Source organism: Leptinotarsa decemlineata, unplaced genomic scaffold (genome assembly GCF_025532065.1).
Source record: "Leptinotarsa decemlineata unplaced genomic scaffold, Ldec_3_MD MMD2_P_RNA_scaffold_4, whole genome shotgun sequence".
NCBI lineage: Eukaryota > Metazoa > Arthropoda > Insecta > Coleoptera > Chrysomelidae > Leptinotarsa > Leptinotarsa decemlineata.
The window spans coordinates 3,075,625-3,095,370 of record NW_027412531.1 but is presented as its reverse complement, the minus strand read 5'-3'; the positions used below and the strand labels follow the sequence as shown (position 1 = coordinate 3,095,370).

The following is a 19,746-nucleotide window of genomic DNA, read 5'->3' as shown; positions in this document are numbered from 1 at the left end:
TAAATGAATGGTAACAAATTGCACTTACATGGAACACTGTCATCCTCACCAGTATACGTCGATGTTTCGCCGTAAGACACTTGCCTTAAGGCTCTTCAGTACCAAATTGGAAAATATTATAGAAAATACACACAATTCATTCATGAATTACGAAAAAGATCTTTTGTCTTTTTTTTTCTCAACAAGATGATATGGTTTTTTGTAACAATATTAAAGGACTGTTAGAAAAAATGGGTGTATCGGAGTATACACCAGATCACTGGCTTCTTTTTATCGACAGTTCCAAACGAAGTTTAAATTGTGTCCTTCTACATAATGGCAACAAATATGAAAGTATGCCAATTGGGCATTCCACAAAACTGAAAGAAGAATATAGAACAATATCGCTGGTGCTAAAAAACATCAAATATGACCAACATCAGTAGGCGATCTGTGTTGATTTTAAGATGGTGAACTTTCTCCTGGGACATCAAGGTGGCTATACAAAATATCTTTGTTCCCTGTGTCTTTGGGATAGCAGGGCTAAGGACCAACACTGGAGTAGAAGACGAAGCATTCGTCGACCGAGAGAAAATAATATTATCTCCGTTACATATTGAACTAGGGCTGATGAAATAATCGTCCTTGTTTTGAATACTTGTCCAGCGAATTCCTGCACTTAGTAAAGAAAAATTGAAAGCCGGAATATTTGATGGGCCTCAGATACGACAACTTATAAAAGATTCGAATTTTACAGAATCGATGACTGAAATTGAGTGTAATGCATAATGCTCTTTTGTGAAAGTTGTGGAAAATTTTCTTGGAAACAATAAATAGGAAAATTACCGGGATTTAGCGGAAGAAATGCTCAACAATTTCAACAAACACGGTTGTGATATGAGTATTAAAAGTCATTACCTCCACAGCCACTTAGACCGTTTCCCAGAAAATCTTGGTGACCTTAGTGAGGAACAAGGGGAACGCTTCCACCAAGATATCATAACGATGGAAGAGAGGTATCAGAGGAGATGGGACACTCACATGATGGCGGATTACTGCTGGAGTCTTCAAAGGGGCCGTCCTTTGTAACATTTTTTTTTATTGAATTTGGATGCTAATAATACTTGTTTGTTATTCCCTGTAAAGTTTGTTTTCTTAACTCATTTTCGTGTCTTTATATTTTCCAATTCGGTAGGGCCATCTGGAAACGAGTAACTGTCCTTCCAAATCGTTGAGAGCAATTGACCGTACCCTCATTAGGTACGTTCTAGGTTTCCTGCTTTTAATCATATGTGACACCTAGGTGTGGGTGATCGCACTCGCAGGAAAATAGTACTGCAGGAATCGTGGATGAATGATATTCATTTCGCGAAGTTTACTTAGGAGAGTGTTGTAATTCGATGGAACTGTGAGAGGGAGGCGAAAATCATCTATTTTTGGAGTGTGTTTCAAAATGAACGACAGGCAGGTCTAACGGTTGAGGGAGTGCAACAATTTTTATTGTTACCCACGTTGGGGATTCTACTTCTGATATCAAAATAGTGATTGAAGTGCCTCTTTGATTTTGGTCATTGATGTAGTTATTGTTGAGGACTATCACGAACCGTTTAAGGGATTTATTTGACCGGAGCCGGTAAGCCACACCAAAACGTTTTTTCTATTCGTAACCTTCATTCGTTTTCTCTTTTTTCATCCAGTTCAATTTCAATTGCTGCTACTATAAAAAAAACTACAAAGGTGGAAAAATTCCAGTTACACCTATTGGGACGGATTTCTCAAAGTGTTCACATCACTAGAAGGGAAGTTGAGAATTTTCTCCATTCTTTTTAAACGATCCATTGTGAGTTGGAGGTATTATTTGGGACAAAAAAAAAATAATAAACCAACGCCCAGGAATTTTGCTGGTCTACTTCTTTTTCCTCTTTGGAAGAAACAAAAAAAAACCCTTCTGAGAAGGTAAGAATAGTACAGTATTTCACTACATTATTTTTCCCAGTTCCACATATGAAATAAAAATTATCAAGTTCTTTTATTTTATTTCAATTTTCTATTTATAGCAAAAATAATAAAGTTCTTTTTATTTTTGCTAATTGAATTATACCAAGTAAATGTTTTCAGAATTTAGTTGACCTTGAAATTTCTACAGTACGAATCAAATACACATTTTTGTTCAAACTTCTTGAGTTAGCTCTACATGATTTATATAGTGAACATTTGATTATTTATAATATAAAGTTGTGGGTATTCGATTTTTTTTGAGATTCATTACAAGATCAGCTAAGTGTACAATTTAATTTATTGATTTTTATTATAAATTTCACTCAGTAATGACTTGTATAATTCGCTAAATAATATCTACAAAATATTTTTCGATATTTGAACAAGTTGCATATGGGGTGATACAGATATTTCTTGTTGTTTTTGATTTAATTATTATTGGGAAACATTTTGGGGATTTCATATTTGAATTCACTTACAGGGTGGGAATTCAATATAAGGAAAATATGTTAATATTTTTCGTTCTTACTTGCGTTCGATTTTTTTTCAAACAATCACTGGTTTTATAATTGAATAATTTGTTCTTGTTTTGTTAACACAGAAGGGATTTTAAGGAAGTATGTAAAAAGAACAAGGATAATATTTTTTTTTAATTTCTCAGTTTGGAATAGGACACTTTAGGGGTTTATTGAGTAAATCATACAGAGTGATTTATATAGGGCAATTTTTGGGTTTTACACAAGGAATAAGGAACTCTCAATTAATTATAATTTTAATTATAATTTTAATTATAATTTGCTTACGTTAAGAGGGTTACATTGAAACGGGACTCAGTATTTTGACTAGTTCTCTGAAAATTCAAAAAGGGAGTCAGTTCCTGATCATCTTTTTTTCTTTTTAAGGGTTTTTTTTTTGGTTGGCTTGGGATTTGAACTACACGACTTGATATAACCTTGAGCCATACCTACCGGAAACGGAGTCAGCGTCTTATGCCCCAGCACGCAAGTACCTAGATAAGAGAGTTAAGAATTTTTTTTTGTGATCTAGTGATATACTTATTAAGATCCATTTATCAACTATACCACTAATTATTTCATGGAAAGCGGAAATTACGTATTTATCATTATTTTTTCTGTATTTTTCCTGCGCCTGAGTTTAAGCTTAAGCTTTGGGTTAGAGTGGGGTTTGATTCCATGGTTATTCAATCGACAATTTCCGCTACATATCCAAAATATATTTTTTAATGATTATTTTGTTTAGGACCTGGTGATTAAATAGGCCTTATTGTTATTATTTTTATATCCGTTGTTCACTAGGTGAATATTTTTTTGTACTATAAGAATACAATATATTCTGCAGTGTCATCAGCTTTTTTTTATAAATATATATATATATATATATATATATATATATATATATATATATATATATATATATATATAAGATTCTACCTTTCATGATTTGTCGGGACTTATAACCATCTTTTATTCTGGGCAATCAAATCATGTGGCGCCCTTGAACATCTTTTATGGACCACCCCGTCTTCACTGTGCTAGTGGCATTTGTCCAGAATAATAATAATTTACTGACATAGGGGAAGATATTTGTTTGTTTTTGTCATTTTTTTTTTGTTATTTATTTGTGAACTTATCTTGAAGCGGGAATTTAGAGCGCTACACCTTTCAAAGCCTTTGCAAGAAAATCATATAAAAGGGAGTTTTCAGGTGACGCCAAATAACAGATTTGTGCTTTGTGCTGTGATGCTGGTTAGGTTACATAAAAAGTTAAGTTTTTTTTGGCAGATATGTGTGATGATTCTTGTAAGTATATTGTTGTACAATAAATATTTTACTTTTTATTCGTGTTTCGTTTATTTGATGGGTAGCAGCACTACATATATGCAGGTAGTGCTGTGTTAAATTACCCTATATGTTAGAAATGTGATCTGTTGTCATATTTTCTGAAAACGATCTGATGGAGCAAATCTGGTGGCCATTTTTGGATTCAGCAGACCCAAATTATCTAGAAACAGTAAAAAAAATTCCGACAGCAAACTGTGTGTTTATCAGTATTATTGGTTGTCTTGAGACACTTTCAGCTACAACCTTCACAATGACACTGGAAAGTGTAGGAAAAAATAATGCCACTTAAATGTTGTTTTCATCCATTCTACTACTTGTTATCTATAATAAAACATCTAATAAATTAGTCTATCTTCTTCGTATAAACGGTAAAAGCTCTGTGGGGTTCTTGCGGCTTCAAGACGACTTGACCATCAACTTTGTAATCTTCATAGTTCAAAGAGTAATACAGTTCGAATCCCAGTCTCTTCACCGCACAGGCAGTGAAATGGCTTGTACAATCAACAGTGATAAATCCGCATCCTCTCTCTTTTCCTATTTGCCTGAAAATAATATTGCATTCAGTATTTCAATGTGACTGTTGTTGAATATTGAAGGTTTTGACAGAAAATATCAAGCTTTTGACGTGCAGTATCGAGTTTGATATAAATCAGTTCCAATGGAAAATTCCTTTCTACATTTTTTTCATTCGTCTGTGAGATTGAAAGTTTTACAATAAAATGTTGGATGGCGGCATTCAGAGGCCAATCCAGAATCCTTGGAGCAGTCCTATCTCCAGATGACTGTGATAAACAGAAATGGCGTATCATAGTCGATTACCGGAAGGTGAATGAAGAGACTATCGATAACCGATATAAAAACACGTATTGATAGCTACTGACCGATCTCGCTTCTCAGTTCGGTCGCGAAGGTTATTGATAAAATCATCCTAAGCTGACTTCTCCGCCTGGAAGATAGGATGAAACTCATCACCGAGGAGCAATTCGGGTTCCGGCGAGGTCGGAATACGACATCGCAACTGGTCCGGGTTGTTCACGGGGTGAGGGAGTCCTTCAACCAGGGGAAGAATACAGTTATGGTCCTGTTAGATATCAAGAAAGCTTTCGATAAAGTTTGGATAGAAGGGTTTGTCGCCAAAATGTGGTCGGCAGGCATGCCTTTATTCGTGATTAGGATTCTAGAATCCTACTTGAGCAACCGAACTTTTCGTGTAAGAGTGGACCAAATCACATCTGCGAATTATTCAATCAAAGCAAGTGTCCCGCAGGGGTCCTGTTTGTCACCGCACTGATATTCATTATATACGCATGACTTCCCTATGTTCTCGAGGACGAAGGTGGGTATTTTCGCGGATGACACCGCGATTTACGCGCACTCTTTCTCGAGCGAGGTGGCGAAGCAGCAGCTTCAGATCCACCTCGATAGGCTAGTCGTGCCGTATTTCGAACAAAATAAAATCGAAATAAATCCCGATAAAACTGAACTCGTAAACTTCACGAGGAAATTCACTAATGTGAAGATCTTTAGGAAGTTGCGAGTTAAGGATAGGTGCATTGACGAGCAGAAGAGTGCGAGATATCTGGGAGTGATCCTGGACAAGCGCCTGAAGTTCCAGGAACACTTGAGTATGGCGATCCAACGAGCGGGCGCGGCGATAAAACGCACGTATCCGCTCATTGTACGGAACTCTGAGCTCAGTGTTGACAACAAGTTGCTTATTTATAAACAAATAATTAGGCCGGCTATGTTGTACGTGAGTCCTGTGTTCTGCAGTCTCAAGAAGTCCCCTTTAATGAGACTCGAGAGAATGCAGAATAAGGTGCTCCGTATTTGCACTAACAGTAACAGATACATTTCATTGAACAATCTGTTAGATCTGGCAGAAGTGGAATCAGTCACCGACCATATCAGGAGACTGGCTCAGAAATTCTTCAAGTTCTTTCTACCGAAGAACCCGCTGACGAGGGACGTCACGGCAGTTAGAAGTTATCATAGACAGCGCCGTAAGCACGGGCTAGTCTATTAAGAACTGGAGATATACCGTGAACGGCGCGAATGCGATCGCGCTTAGTTCATGGAAAAATTGGATAAAAGTATTCACGCACACATGATGACGTGATAGCAGAAATACGCTTACCTGGTTTTTTAATGAACTTCTGCCAGGGGGTTATCGACAACTGCTACCAACAAACAGACGAATGATTCTCTGAGAAGTACCGAAACGCGACAGAATGACAACTTCCGCGTAAGCCTCGGCAGGAAGCGGAAAACTATAGATGAGGCTGATATAAGGCATTTTTGAGTGGAGAGCCAACCGCCAACAGCAGCGGGGGCGTCTCCCACTGCCCCATCGGGGGACTGTGTGGAGGCGCTTTTCTCTTCCGTGCGGAATTCTTGAGAGCGCAAATGTATCGGGGTCTTTTCCTGCCACTCCCTCTACCCCATTCACTACCCATCCCAATCCTTCCCACTGTCCCACTCCATAGGGGAAACACTTGTGTACATTTTGTATATTTGTATATATTATTTTTTGTATATATTTTATAAACACCACAAAAAACATGCGTTGAAATTGTATGGAGAATAGTCAATAAAGAACATTTTGATTTTGATAACCGATATACAGTGTCACCATTAAAGTGCGCACCATATGGGAAACTTTTTTTTTGAAAAGTTTCAATGAAGTTCAACTTCGGCACTTGTTTGTGCTCTAAATTCAACTTGAAATGATGCGGCCAACTGCGACTCACTGACGTTCACTGTTTGTCAAATTCAACTTTTTTTTTGAAAAAAATTGAAAAAGTGCATTTCTAGACCGAATTTGACAAAAAGTTACTTGAAAAAGTTGTGTCTACGGCAATTTTATATCCATATGCCAAATTTTATGCAACTGGGATGAAGTTAACGTTTTGCTTATTTTTGACAGATATCCCCTTTATTTTAAAGAAGTTCGGTTAATTGTCATCAATTCATGTATACATAACAAACTCATCATGGAGTTTAACTTTTATGATAAATTTTTACTTATACGGACATTTTTATAGAGAAATTAAAAATGTGCTATAAAAATTTTAACATGACTGGTGCAAAGTCTCAATCACTTGGCTATTTACTTAAACAAACGTCAGTATCTTCAATTTCGAAAAAGCAGACATAACTCAAAAACTCCAATAAGTAATAATAAAATTACTAGAGTTGAAATAACATTAAAATTTCAATATTCAGTATTTCCAGATTAGTTATAAATACTAACTAGGGCGGTAAGGATGCTTAATCACGTTGAATAAAATTTTTAAGTAGGTCTTGACAAACAAAATACATGCTATGGTAGTGTCAAGTTGTTGATTTACTTGTCAAATTTTTAACAGTTATTGTTGCAATGATGTTGTCTCTTCAGGAAAGAATAGGAATAGTTTTAATTTGTGGTAAGAATACACCATACCGGCAAGTAGCTAACATTTTTAATGAACGGCATCCAAGAAAAAATGTTCAACATACTACTGTGTCAAGGATAATGTCGAAATTCAGAGAAACAGGATCCGTAGCAAATCAATTTAAGAAAAAGCACACTCCAAGTAAATATGATGAGGAGGCCCAACTTGACATTCAAACGGTCAAACGAGCATAACCGATATTATAAAAAATACCGATTACAAGAGAGAAAGTGTCAGAAAAAATTTTATTAAAGAATTAATTTTGGCCTTACAAGCCAAAATTCATTAACACATTAAAAGAACGAGATTTTGACGTCCGTTTGGGGTTTTCATTCTGGTTTCAAGGAGAGAGAGAAGAAAATGTAAAGTTTCCGTATAAAATTTTATGGACAGATGAGGCAACGTTCTCTTCAAATGGAACGGTAAGTTCTCAAAATTGCCGATGGTGGGCCCAAGAAAATCCCAATTTCACAGTTGAATGTGGTGTTCAGTATTCCTTTAAAACTAATGTATGGTGTGGGATACTTAACGACCAAATAATTGGGCCATTTTTCTTTAGGGAAAATTTATCATCCGTCGGTTATCTCAACCTTTTAAATAATGAGGTTAGTGAAGTTTTAGATAATATGCCTTCAAATATTAAATACGACCTATTGGTGCGCCATCAGCTTGATGGCGCACCAATACATCACACGGTTGCTGTAAAACATTTTTGCCGTGGCGTCCTTGAACAAGTACTAATAGTAATAACAAATGTGATAACAACGCAGACTTTTTCCTATGTAGTGAACAATGCGAAAAAGAGATACCAGTGAATAAGATACTGTTCAAACACAGAGTATGTTTCAATGTATATAAGAACCTACATATCAAGTTTGGTTTCGAAGGAAAAAACTATTACAAGCAACATCAGATTTGACCGAAATTCCTTTCTCAACTGTACGTAAAATAGTCAAAAGCAAACCTTATGAACGCAAGACGCGATGTGATGCGGGATTACCAAAACCTTTAGATGTTCATCTAATGAAATCATTTAAAAAAACAATATACAACTGTTACAAAAGCAATGAAATTCCTACAATTGAAATCATAAGGAAGAAATTGAATACTTCCTGCCAAAACGTGAGCTGCTGTGACAAAACTCTTCAGAATTGGATAAATAAACTAGGATTTAGATTTAAAATAATAAACAAACGTCAAAGCGTTATGGAAATCAAAACTATAGTGGAATTACGTAACAAATACTTAGAACAAATAACTAAATATAGACAAAAACAACGGCAAATTTTCCATTTGGACGAAATTTCGTATGACACTCACGACGACACAGTTACGAAACTTGTGGAAAAAACTTGAGGACTGCAATATTGACTATCATAAGAACATGAAAGCTAATATTTTTGAGGAATGGTTTGAAAACATATTGATCCCAAATTTGCATGCGAATAGTGTAATAGTTCTTCTTTCTCGAAGTGCATCATAAACAGGTTTGCGATCACGGGCGATAGGGAGGAACCCATCGGAGCTCCCTCTACCTGTTTATAGATCTGGTTGTCAAATATGAAATAGGTGTTTTTAAGGCAGTGCTCTGCTAGATTCCGTGACATGTTGCGGAAAGCTATGATCAGTTCTAATGGTGGCTAGGGCTTCGTTTATGGGTATACTCGGGTAGAGGGATTTTATGTCTAGGCTGGCAAGGATGTCGGTGTCGTTTGGTTTGATGTTTTGAATGATATCCACCAAGTGCTCTGAGTTTCTCACATAAGATTCTGCCAGCTCCGTCTTTGGTTGCATGATTTTGGATAAGTATTTTTCGAATACTATCGAATAGTACACAACGGATGAACACCCGGAAAAACAACATATCATATTCTACCATTCGTGAAAACCTACATTGTGATATATATATATATATATATATATATATATATATATATATATATATATATATATATATATATTACAATGTAGGTTTTCACGGATGGTAGAATATGATGTGTTGTTTTTCCGGGTGTTCATCCGTTGTGTACTATTCGATAGTCAACGTTTCGCCATCATCTCAGATGGCATTATCAAGACGAGTTACTGCTTTGTTTCGAGAGGTGTAACTGATGTTAGGTTCTTCTTGTAGTGTTTTTATATGGTTTCGCTTGCGTAAGTTGTATGGATTTGTTACCTGTTTTTCTACCTGAGGGTTGTTGATGGCTTTTGGTAGTTCTCCTACCTGTTTTTCTACCTGAGGATTGTTAATGGCTTCTGGCGGTTCTCCTACCTGCGATGGTTCATTATCAATTTGTGGTTGTCTTTGGTGGTTCTTTTTAATTATTGTTTTCCAAATCCTTGGGATGTTTAGTGAGTCATCCCTTTTGTTGATGAGGCCTTGCTTTTCGATTTCGATAGCTTCCCTGATTTGTCGTATTCTTGGGTTTTGCACCTGTGCTATCGAAACGTCGACTATCGAGATGAACACCCGGAAAAACAACACATCATATATATATATATATATATATATATATATATATATATATATATATATATATATATATATATATCGAGAAAGGTTAATGCAGTCAAGCTGCTGGAAAGTAATTCCATGAAAATCAAAAGATGAATAGATTAGTACTTTTTGATCATTCCCATATTGATTTCAATTTAAGAGCCACCGGTATACAGCTGTGGTGGTTCCACTTATGTTTCGCTTGCGTTTACGCAGCTATTTTTATCAAGTACTTTCTTGGTTTTTTCTCATTTTGTCTTCAATCGAGGACCGCCTGCCCGGTACTGACGATGCCCAATAGGCTGAAACAGCTGTATACCGGTGGCTCTTAAATTGAAATCAATATGGGAATGATCAAAAAGTACTAATCTATTCATCTTTATATATATATATATATATATATATATATAATTTTCCTTTATTTTGAGTATTTCAATATTAAATTCTACAAAAAGGATTTGAAGCTTCATATCTTCTATTAATTATCTACGAGCGCTTTCGACAGTTGGTAGTACTGTCATCATCTGGCACTCCTCAAACTTGAGGAGTGCCAGATATATATAGTTATTGTTACAAATTGTTATCCATTAAAACACTTTGTATTTCATCTTTCCTCAAATTTTTATTCGGTACTTTAATGAGCTGTTGCGAAGGAAGCGTCGTTAAGAACTATTACACTATTCGCATGCAAATTTAGGATCAATATGTTTTCAAAGCATTCCTCAAAAATATTAGCTTTCATGTTCTTATGATAGTAAATATTGCAGTCCTCAAGTTTTTCCACAAGTTTCGTAACTGTGTCGTGAGTGTCATACCAAATTTCGTCCAAATGAAAAATTTGCCGTTGTTTTTGTCTATATTTAGTTATTTGTTCTAAGTATTTGTTACGTAATTCCACTATAGTTTTGATTTCCATAACGCTTTGACGTTTGTTTATTATTTTAAATCTAAATCCTAGTTTCTTTATCCAATTCTGAAGAGTTTCGTCACAGCAGCTCACGTTTTGGCAGGAAGTATTCAATTTCTTCCTTATGATTTCAATTGTAGGAATTTCATTGCTTTTGTAACAGTTGTATATTGTAAATGATTTTATTAGATGAACATCTAAAGGTTTTGGTAATCCCGCATCACATCGCGTCTTGCGTTCATAAGGTTTGCTTTTGACTATTTTACATACAGTTGAGAAAGGAATTTCGGTCGAATCTGATGTTGGTTGTAATAGTTTGTCTTTCTCGAAACCAAACTTGAGATGTAGATTGTTATATACATTGAAGCATACTCTCTGTGTTTCAATATTCAAATGCATTCGAATCTTATTCACTGGAATCTCTCTTTTTCGCATTGTTCACCATTGCTACTGGAATCACTACACAGAAATAAGTCTGTGTTGTTATCACATTCGTTATTACCAATAACACTTGTCCAAGGACGCAACATTTTAAACAGATAACAAAAGCTTTAAGTGATTATATCTGGACCAATATCGCGATCAGTTCCTGCACTGAACATGATGGCTTTAAACATTTCTGCATTCCCCGATTTCTATTCGTCACCGTAACATGACTTCAAATTTGATTTCAGGACTCTTCAGCCAATCAAAAAACCCGGTTAGTAAAAATTATCCAATAAGAACCGCCAATTGTACGGTCCACGTGGACTAGTTCGCAGCCGGTTCATTTCCATGTATAGGTTTTTTTGACCTTGAGAGTGCCGCGAACTTTAAGTATGTACAATATCGTTTACTTCGACTATACTTGCAGTTACTCGCTAAAATATTGAGAATCTTCAGTGGTTCATTTTTCGCGGTATTTTTTCAATTTGACCTTCGTTACACATCAGTAGATTCTCTATTAATTTATATTTGGTTATGATTCAGATTGTGAAAGGTTATGCACCGAAAAACCCGTGAGAAGCATAGACTTTTTCCACACAAAAATGCCTTTCAAATAATACAAAAGCAATAGTCCTGTAGTATTATTTCACGCACCTCAATAATCCACGTTATTATAATGAAAAACTAGCTTATCTAATCGACAGATTTCAAGGTTCTGCACTCCGTAACTGATGTTATCGTTGGTACTCACTATATCATACTTTCAAATCATCGCTCGAAGTGAATATGACGCATTTAGTTTATCTTAATATAGATTCAATATAGATGTGGAAGAAATTGAAAATATGAAATATTCGAAATTCATCATATTTCCATCTCAATCACAGCACTTGACAACGGTACAAACATATTGGTTTCCCAGTCTTATCAATCATTAATTTAAATAATGAGAACAAAACCTATTCAAATTCAAAATATTTTTTTCTCATAAACCTATCAAAAACATTCATACATTTTCAAAAATATAGACACGTAACATATACTCAATTCGACTTGAGAAAACGGATAACTGAAAGAATTAAATAAAAAAATAATGTTCGAGTAATACAAACATCTTGATAATATAGGATGATTTTTTAAGAGGTATCTGATTTGATTTTCAAAACAACACAAAAAACTGAAAAAATTGATGAAATCTTTATTGGAATTGATAGAACGATCAATATAATTTATTGTTTGAAGGTAATTTCATGCAAATGTTGTCCGCGGCTCAGCTTTAGATGGCCCATGCGCAAGGTCCAATTTTGGCGGCACACTCTCTCTAACATATCGACCGGTATTTCACGTATAAATGCTTCAATATTGGCTTCAAGAGCGTCAGTCGTTGCTGGTTTATCCCTGTATACATGAGCTTCAACACGAGCCGACAAGAAATAATCCAAAGGCGTTAAATCACACGATCTAGGCGGCCAATTGACAAACCCCAAACGTGAGATAAACTGTTCACCCAAGGTGGCATGTGACACCGTCTTGTTGAGACCACATATCAGGCATGTCCAATTCTTTCATTTTGGGCAACAAAAAGTCGTCAATCATCACACGGTAGCGCTCGCCATTCACAGTAACGTTCCAGCCATTGTAGTCTTTGAAGAAGTTCGGCTCGATGATGCCACCGACCCATAATCCACACCAAACGGTGACTTTTTTGGTATGCATCGGTAGCTCTTGCAATGCTTGTGGCTGGTCTTTACTCCAGATGTGGCAAATTTTCTTGTCAACGTATCCATTGAACCAGAAATCAGCCCAATCGTTGAACACAATTTTTCGATAAAAATGTGGATCTTCCTCCAACTTTGCCACCGCCTATTCACCAAATGTTAGACGATATGGGAGATCGTGTGGCTTCAATTCTTGCACCAGCTGTATCTTATAAGGTTTACACCCAAATCCTTTCGCAAAATTTTCCACGTAGTGAAGTAACAGAAGCCCAATTGCTGCGAATGACGACGAATCGACATTTCACGATCATCACGAACACTGGCGGATACAGCCGCAATATTTTCTTCGGTCCCCACGTCTGCGTGTTGGTGGTTTAATGTCAGAATCTGGAAAATCTCTCGCACATGTCATCTGCTCACAATCTGAAACTGAACACGACTAAATCCCAACTTTTACTGATAGGTACGAAACGAAAAAGGACTGAAATTGAAGATCTGATCGATGTTCGACTTGGTAATGATACATTTTCGATAGTAAAGGAAAGCAAAAACCTGGGACTGTGGATATACTCCGAACTCAGATTCCACAAGCATGTTAGTATAATTTGTCAGAACTCTCATAATATCTTACGTCAGCTGTACCGAAATAGGGACTTGACAACATCCAGGCTTGAACTGAAGCTTTGCGAAGCACTTATTATCCAGAGTATCTTACTGTGATATCATCTATGGGTTTGCCATAATACAAATGGACATGAAACGCCTCCAGTAAATTCAGAACAACTTTATACTGTTCTCTCATGGTGTAAGAAAGTTTGATCATATCTCAGCTAAATTTGAGGAATCTGGCTGGCTGAGACTGATTGAAATTAGGCAACTGCACCTTCTTGTTGCAACTCACAAATCGATCTCTCAAAAGAAACCTCACTATTTATTTGGAATATACGCAACATATAAAACTCTAAAACCCGAAATCGTGATAAATTCATCATTCACAAACACTCCACAGCTTGTTTCACTCGAAGTTTCTTATATAATTCAGTTGTCCTCTACATTGCACTTCCCAGTGAGTTCAGACACCACACGTTATATAACTTCAAGAAAAAACTGAAACTGCACTTGAAATCAACTGGGTAGTTCAATTGAATACCGTTAATGCTCTCTTTTGTGGTATGTTATTGCAGTTTATCTCTTGTTTTTCTGTCTAGTATTTTATCATTAATTATTACATTTTTTGTATAACTTTCAAATATTTTCGTATAATTGTCTTTTTACCTCGGTTAAGTTGAAAAACAGCTCAAGCTGAAGTTCGCCTTTCATCATTATTTTTGTTTCTGTATATTATTATGTTGATGAATAAAGCCGATTATTGAAAATGTAAACTGGGTTCAAAATTTAGTCACAAGCTTCCGAATAGCTCCCTCAGTAGGCCGACGAAACTGTCTATAAATTGGAAGAAGTGCACGATTCACTTTCTTAACCGAACATGAATTTTGATAATAAAATTCAATAATTTGCAAGCGTTGTTCATTCGTAAGTCGATTAATGGTTAAATTATAGACCAAACTGAACAAGTTTGACAATGACACAAGACACGATTCACGCGTGATCTGTCAAAAACAGTGTTGCCAAAAATATACCAGCAAAAAAATTACTCATTACCATCTAAGATGATGGCGGAACGTCGTACAAAAAAAAGTTCAACAAAATCATGCGAATTATGTAATATTCCGCATCTACTCTAATTCATTTTGTAGCAAGCAATCCATCCTTCGAAACTTCATAGTACTTCAGTCAATAATTTTGTTTCTCGTGAAAGTTTTGCAAACAAAATTAATGTTCATGAAAGTTTGAATTCTGGTTATACTTACCCTCCACTTCAAAGTTGACGAGGGGTTGGATGTCATTCGTTCTCAGTGGTGAAAAGTCTACCTATTCTCGGAAGTCAGGTAATAGGTAGATTGAATAATTCTGAGCAACACTTTTGTTTCAATTTTCTTTTCAGAAAGTCAATAGACTTATTCACGAGTATCAATATTTCCATCAATAAACACAGGCTTGCAGATTTCTCGTGAATTGAATAACTCAAAAAGTGAGTTTTCATCGAAAAAATCGTACAAAGAAGAAGGGTGAACTTCAGCCAACAAAGCCAAAGATTTCAAGCCAAGTTACTTCACGACGTTTCGATTGTTAGTCCCCACAATCGTCTTCGGGTGATGACTGGCAGATCAAGATCTTCAGATGATGTGATGCTGCAAGTTTTTCCGAGTTTTCCTGCAGCTGAAAAAGTAGCCCCGGAGCGCCAATTTTGTTGTTGTTGTTTCAAAATTTCATAATTTGTATTGCTTTCAATAAAACTGTTTATAATTTTTGCTTAAATTTTATTTCATTGTAATTTTTTTCAGGGTTCTTTCTTGCTTGATATAATTGTTATTTCCAGCTTTTCTTTTCAATTTCCATTTGTTACTACAGAGATTTCAAATCATATCATAGTAGACAACGGAAGTCCGAACTAATGAAATTCACCATGAAACAATGTCAACCACTTTCAAACATGACTGTAGTTATTCCTCTGAGAGATGACTATTTATAGATCATTCGAGAGCTTCCATCTATCCACTCTTCCCTCTTTCCGGTTCACCGGTTTAGCGCAATCAATATACGTACATGAATGAGGTGAACTGTGAAGTGGTTTTTTTCTACTCGTCTATTTTTCTCATTTCTCCACAAAAGACATTCCAACAATGTTGTGACCTGTACTAGTTTGCACAGCTCGCTTGCTTACATACCAAGACTTTTTGTTCTCTTCATTCTCCACTCTTCGCTGTTGAAGACTCCAATCGTGAAGTATTCATAAATGTTATCATTTGTTCAACCATCATGGTGTAGAGCCAAATACATCATGTCTGGTTTGAGCCTCTTTGTTTTCCCTTTCTTTCATATTTGCCATGTACTAGGACCACTAAGTTGTCTGCGTAACCCGGTACTTTGTTTTCGTTACTTGTCCATTTCATGGTTCCATACCCTACTAAGGGTAACTCCTTGCTTTTTCTTCTGAGCACGCAGTCTATCCACCTGCAGCTTGTGTGGTTGATCCCTTCAGGGACGTATTATCGAATATCCAAGAAACTCATTCTGCTTTTTTCGTGAACCGACATGAAGTCGTTTCTGTCGTTATACCTAATCTGTAGGCATATCTGACTCGATGCAGTTGTCTAGTAGTGCAGTGCTGTGTCCCTGATATGTATGTCAAGTAGTGCCTTCAAATAATGCCTTCAAAGCAAAATACTGATTGATCCCAAGGCCTTGATAAGACTTTTCTGTCCGAAGAAAGAGTACTGTCCGATTTCTCCAGGTTTTGTAATGAAGGTCGCTCTGATTAGCTTTTTTGTCTTTGGTATATCCCAAAGACAAACTCATATACTGTATTGTACCTATTGGACCATTACTGGGTAAATGATATCTAGTCTCGACGACTTATAAGGTCGCAATCAATGTATGGTCCATTCGATTTTCCAAAAATCTACTACTCTCTTTGAAACCAGCCAATCTTTCTGGGTGTTCTTTCAGGGACTATCAGCACTGATTTTTTTCGTGACTGTGGTGTTAGATGTCCAGATAGTTACCATTATTTGCAATTGGTCGTTGCCATTGTCATTTTTCATTGTCAAAAAGTAATAGGGACAAACATCATTTTCGTCATAATTTGCTTTGCGTATTCTGCTCCATCCGTGAACCCACATGAAGTCATTTCAGTCCTTATACCTGATATGAAGGCATATCTGACTCGAAACAGTTTTCTGGTGGGCAGTGCTATGTCCCTAATTTGTCTGTCAAAGTAGTTTTTCTGATGGCTTCAATGCAAAAGACTGATTGGTCTTTAGGCATTCACCAAGTACTGTCCGATTTTTCCAGGTTTTGTAATGAAGGTAGCTCCTGCTAGCCTTTATTTATTTGGTATACATTACACAGATGGATCAAAAACACCTTCCGGTTCTAGTGCAGGTATTTTCAGTCGCAGACCCAGGACAGAGTTATCTACCTGCCTAGGAACTTATACGACTGTATTTCAAGCGGAAATTTACGCTGTTGAATTATGTGCGGAGAGATTGGATAAATCCAACCTCACTCACAAGTCAATAAAGATATTCTCGGACAGTCAAGCGGCGTTTGAAGCTGTTGGCTCCTACCTAGCAACGTCTAAATTGGTAGCAAACTGCCTAAAACGACTCTCCTCGATAGGAAGACTCAATGGATTCTCTCTGGTCTGGATTCCTGGCCATACTGGCCTGGAAGGCAATGAAGCTGCTGACTCTCTTGCAAAGGAGGGTGCTGCAAGTGGCTTCATTGGACCAGAACCTGTCATTGGCATCGCTTCGGGCTTTGCCAAACAAACTCTGAATACCTGGATGGCAAGAAGAGTTATGGACTTCTGGCAGAATCTTCCAGGATTGGCTCACTCCAAGGTGTTTATTCACCCTTCGAAGCTTGATTCCAAACAGTTGTTGGACTACAGTAGGGATGAACTACGATGTCTAACAGTCCTTCTTACAGGTTACTGTCATTTGAATCATGCAGAGACTTAGACTGTCGGAAGACAGTGTGTGTCGCCTCTGTCTGGAAAATGATGAAACTGCAGAGCATATACTTTGTGCCTACCCCGCTGAGGACCGAATCAGGTTCTTTGAATTCGACAGATCCGTACTCTCACCATCTGACCTGAAAGACCACTCACCATACAAACTGATCGGCTTCGTTAAGAAGCTGGGTTTATTTGGCCAAGTGTGAATAGGTGTGACCCACTCACCTACTTTTGGTATACAGGGCGATTCTCTAAGGTGGCTCACCCCTATAAGTTTTTTATTATTGGAGATAGAAAAACGAAATTTGGAGGTTGCCTATTATAGTTCAATTTACATTTTTTCACATATTCACTTGCTTTGCCAACTTCCAATTTTTAAATAGGACATCCTATATATTTTTACTTATTTCGATCGAGAATGTCATTCTGAATCCAACAATACTTCACTTGTCAATATTTGACAAATAAAATCATATTCATTCCAATTTTTATTTTTTGGTCTAGAATGTCATGGATTATGTTAATCGCTTCATTCTTGATCAAGTAACATGGGAAAACTACGACTTTGAGGCTTATGACTTCGTTTTAAGAATTATTTCACAGTCGCAAATATGGTTTTTCCAGTTAACTTGATTTTTTCAAATGGAAAGGGGGTAGCTCGTCGACTTTTTGTGAAAGATCATTTTCTTCTCCTGAGGATGCTAACTTTGTTGGCGAAACGCGCGTCGAGTGCAAAAATATCAGTTTGGTGTTAGGGCAATTGATCTCGAAAAAAGTTATTCAACTTTCACACCAAAGGTGCCAATCTCATCGTTATTCTAGTTATAGTCTAATCAATAAGTTCAAAAACATGAAAATAGAGATAAAGGTCCTAAAAATATGAGCTATAGCTCATTCGATTCGGAATCACCTCTAGAAAAATGTTTTTGAAGGATTTTGGTACAAGTAAAAAATTGCAATTGTTATTAACAAAATAAGATAAAAAAGAATAGTATTTAGTCATTCGTTAATAGCTCAAAAAATATTGATATTTAAGCAATTTTCAAAAAAGCTCGTTAAAGAGGAGGAACTCCCGAAACTTCATCTCCATTATTTATAATTTTAATTTGACCTTGAAAATAGGGTTCCGCGCGGCTGTTGCGGCATGCGCGCGCTGCCGCTAAAGAGAGTTTATAAAAAGAAATATTTTTTTTATAACATAAGATGTCATTTTAAAAATTAAAAAAAAATCTAGTATCTTCTTAACACTTGAATGAATCGAGTCCCGTAGAAAAGAAAGTTTTATCACCTTTTTCCAAAAAGTTATTCAATTATTAACTAACAAAATTTATCCCAATCTTCGTTGCCATAAATGATGGGATAGAAGGTATAAATAATTGGCCTATAAATTTTAAACTTCGTGGAGCCCTTTTGATATATATACTTCATACGATCGATCCTGTGATAAAAGTTCATAAAGATTCACTAATTTGTTAATTATGATTTTTTATAACTATTGCAAAATGAAATATCTAAAAATTGTTGATGATTTTTTTCAATTGATATTTAGCTATGTCCCTTTTCACATTGAACAATGGCAGTTATCAATATAGGATATGAATTTTTTACGTAATTTGTTTATTGAATTGTTTTAAACAAATAGAGAAATTGAATATTTTTGAAAAAATTTTTTTGCTAGTATATTGTTGTCTAGAGAAAGTTATGATTTTAAAAAAAATATTTTTTAATTTTGATTTTCAATTATTTGAAATCGATTTTTTATATTTCGATTGTTTAAATAATTATTTGAGAAATAATTCTGCTTTCAAAAATCATAATTTACACTTTTAAATAGTTTGTCAAAAAGAATTTTTCATGGCATTTTTTTATAATAAGTATAGCTGTTTTTATGATTTTTTCCGCTTCAGAAAAAAAATATAACGTTGATCAATATTTGTGTATAACAAATTGTTTAACTAATAAACAATCAAATAATGAAATAATTTTTTTTTCTCCCAAACTATTTGAAAGTATAAATTATGATTTTTAAAAGCAAAATTATTTTTTAACTAATTATTTAAACAATCGAAATATAAAAAAACTATTATAAACAATTAAAAATTGAAATTAGGAAAAAAATTGTTTTATTCATAATTGTCTCTAGAAAACAAAAACAAAATAGAAGAAAAAATTTCAAAAATATTGAATTTCTCTATTTGTTTAAAACAACTTAATAAACAAATTACGTAAAAAATTCATATCCTATATTGATAACTGTCATTGTTTAATGTGAAAACGGACATAGCTGAATGTCAATTAAAAAAAAATGTTATCAACAATTTTTAGATATTTCATTTTGCAATA

General features: G+C 35.5%; 1 protein-coding gene across 2 annotated transcripts in view; it reads right to left on the bottom strand.

Annotated features, from left to right (window-relative positions):
* Positions 1 to 4,129: 4,129 nt before the first annotated feature.
* The window catches only part of LOC141487560 (arylalkylamine N-acetyltransferase 1-like), a 39,905-nt gene continuing 24,288 nt past the window's right edge, over positions 4,130 to 19,746 (bottom strand). For both annotated transcript variants that reach the window (XM_074186679.1, XM_074186680.1), the window contains exon 3: positions 4,130 to 4,381. In XM_074186679.1, the coding sequence (XP_074042780.1) occupies positions 4,183 to 4,381 (199 nt within the window). In that variant the 3' untranslated portion in view covers positions 4,130 to 4,182. The remainder of the gene's footprint in view (positions 4,382 to 19,746) is intronic.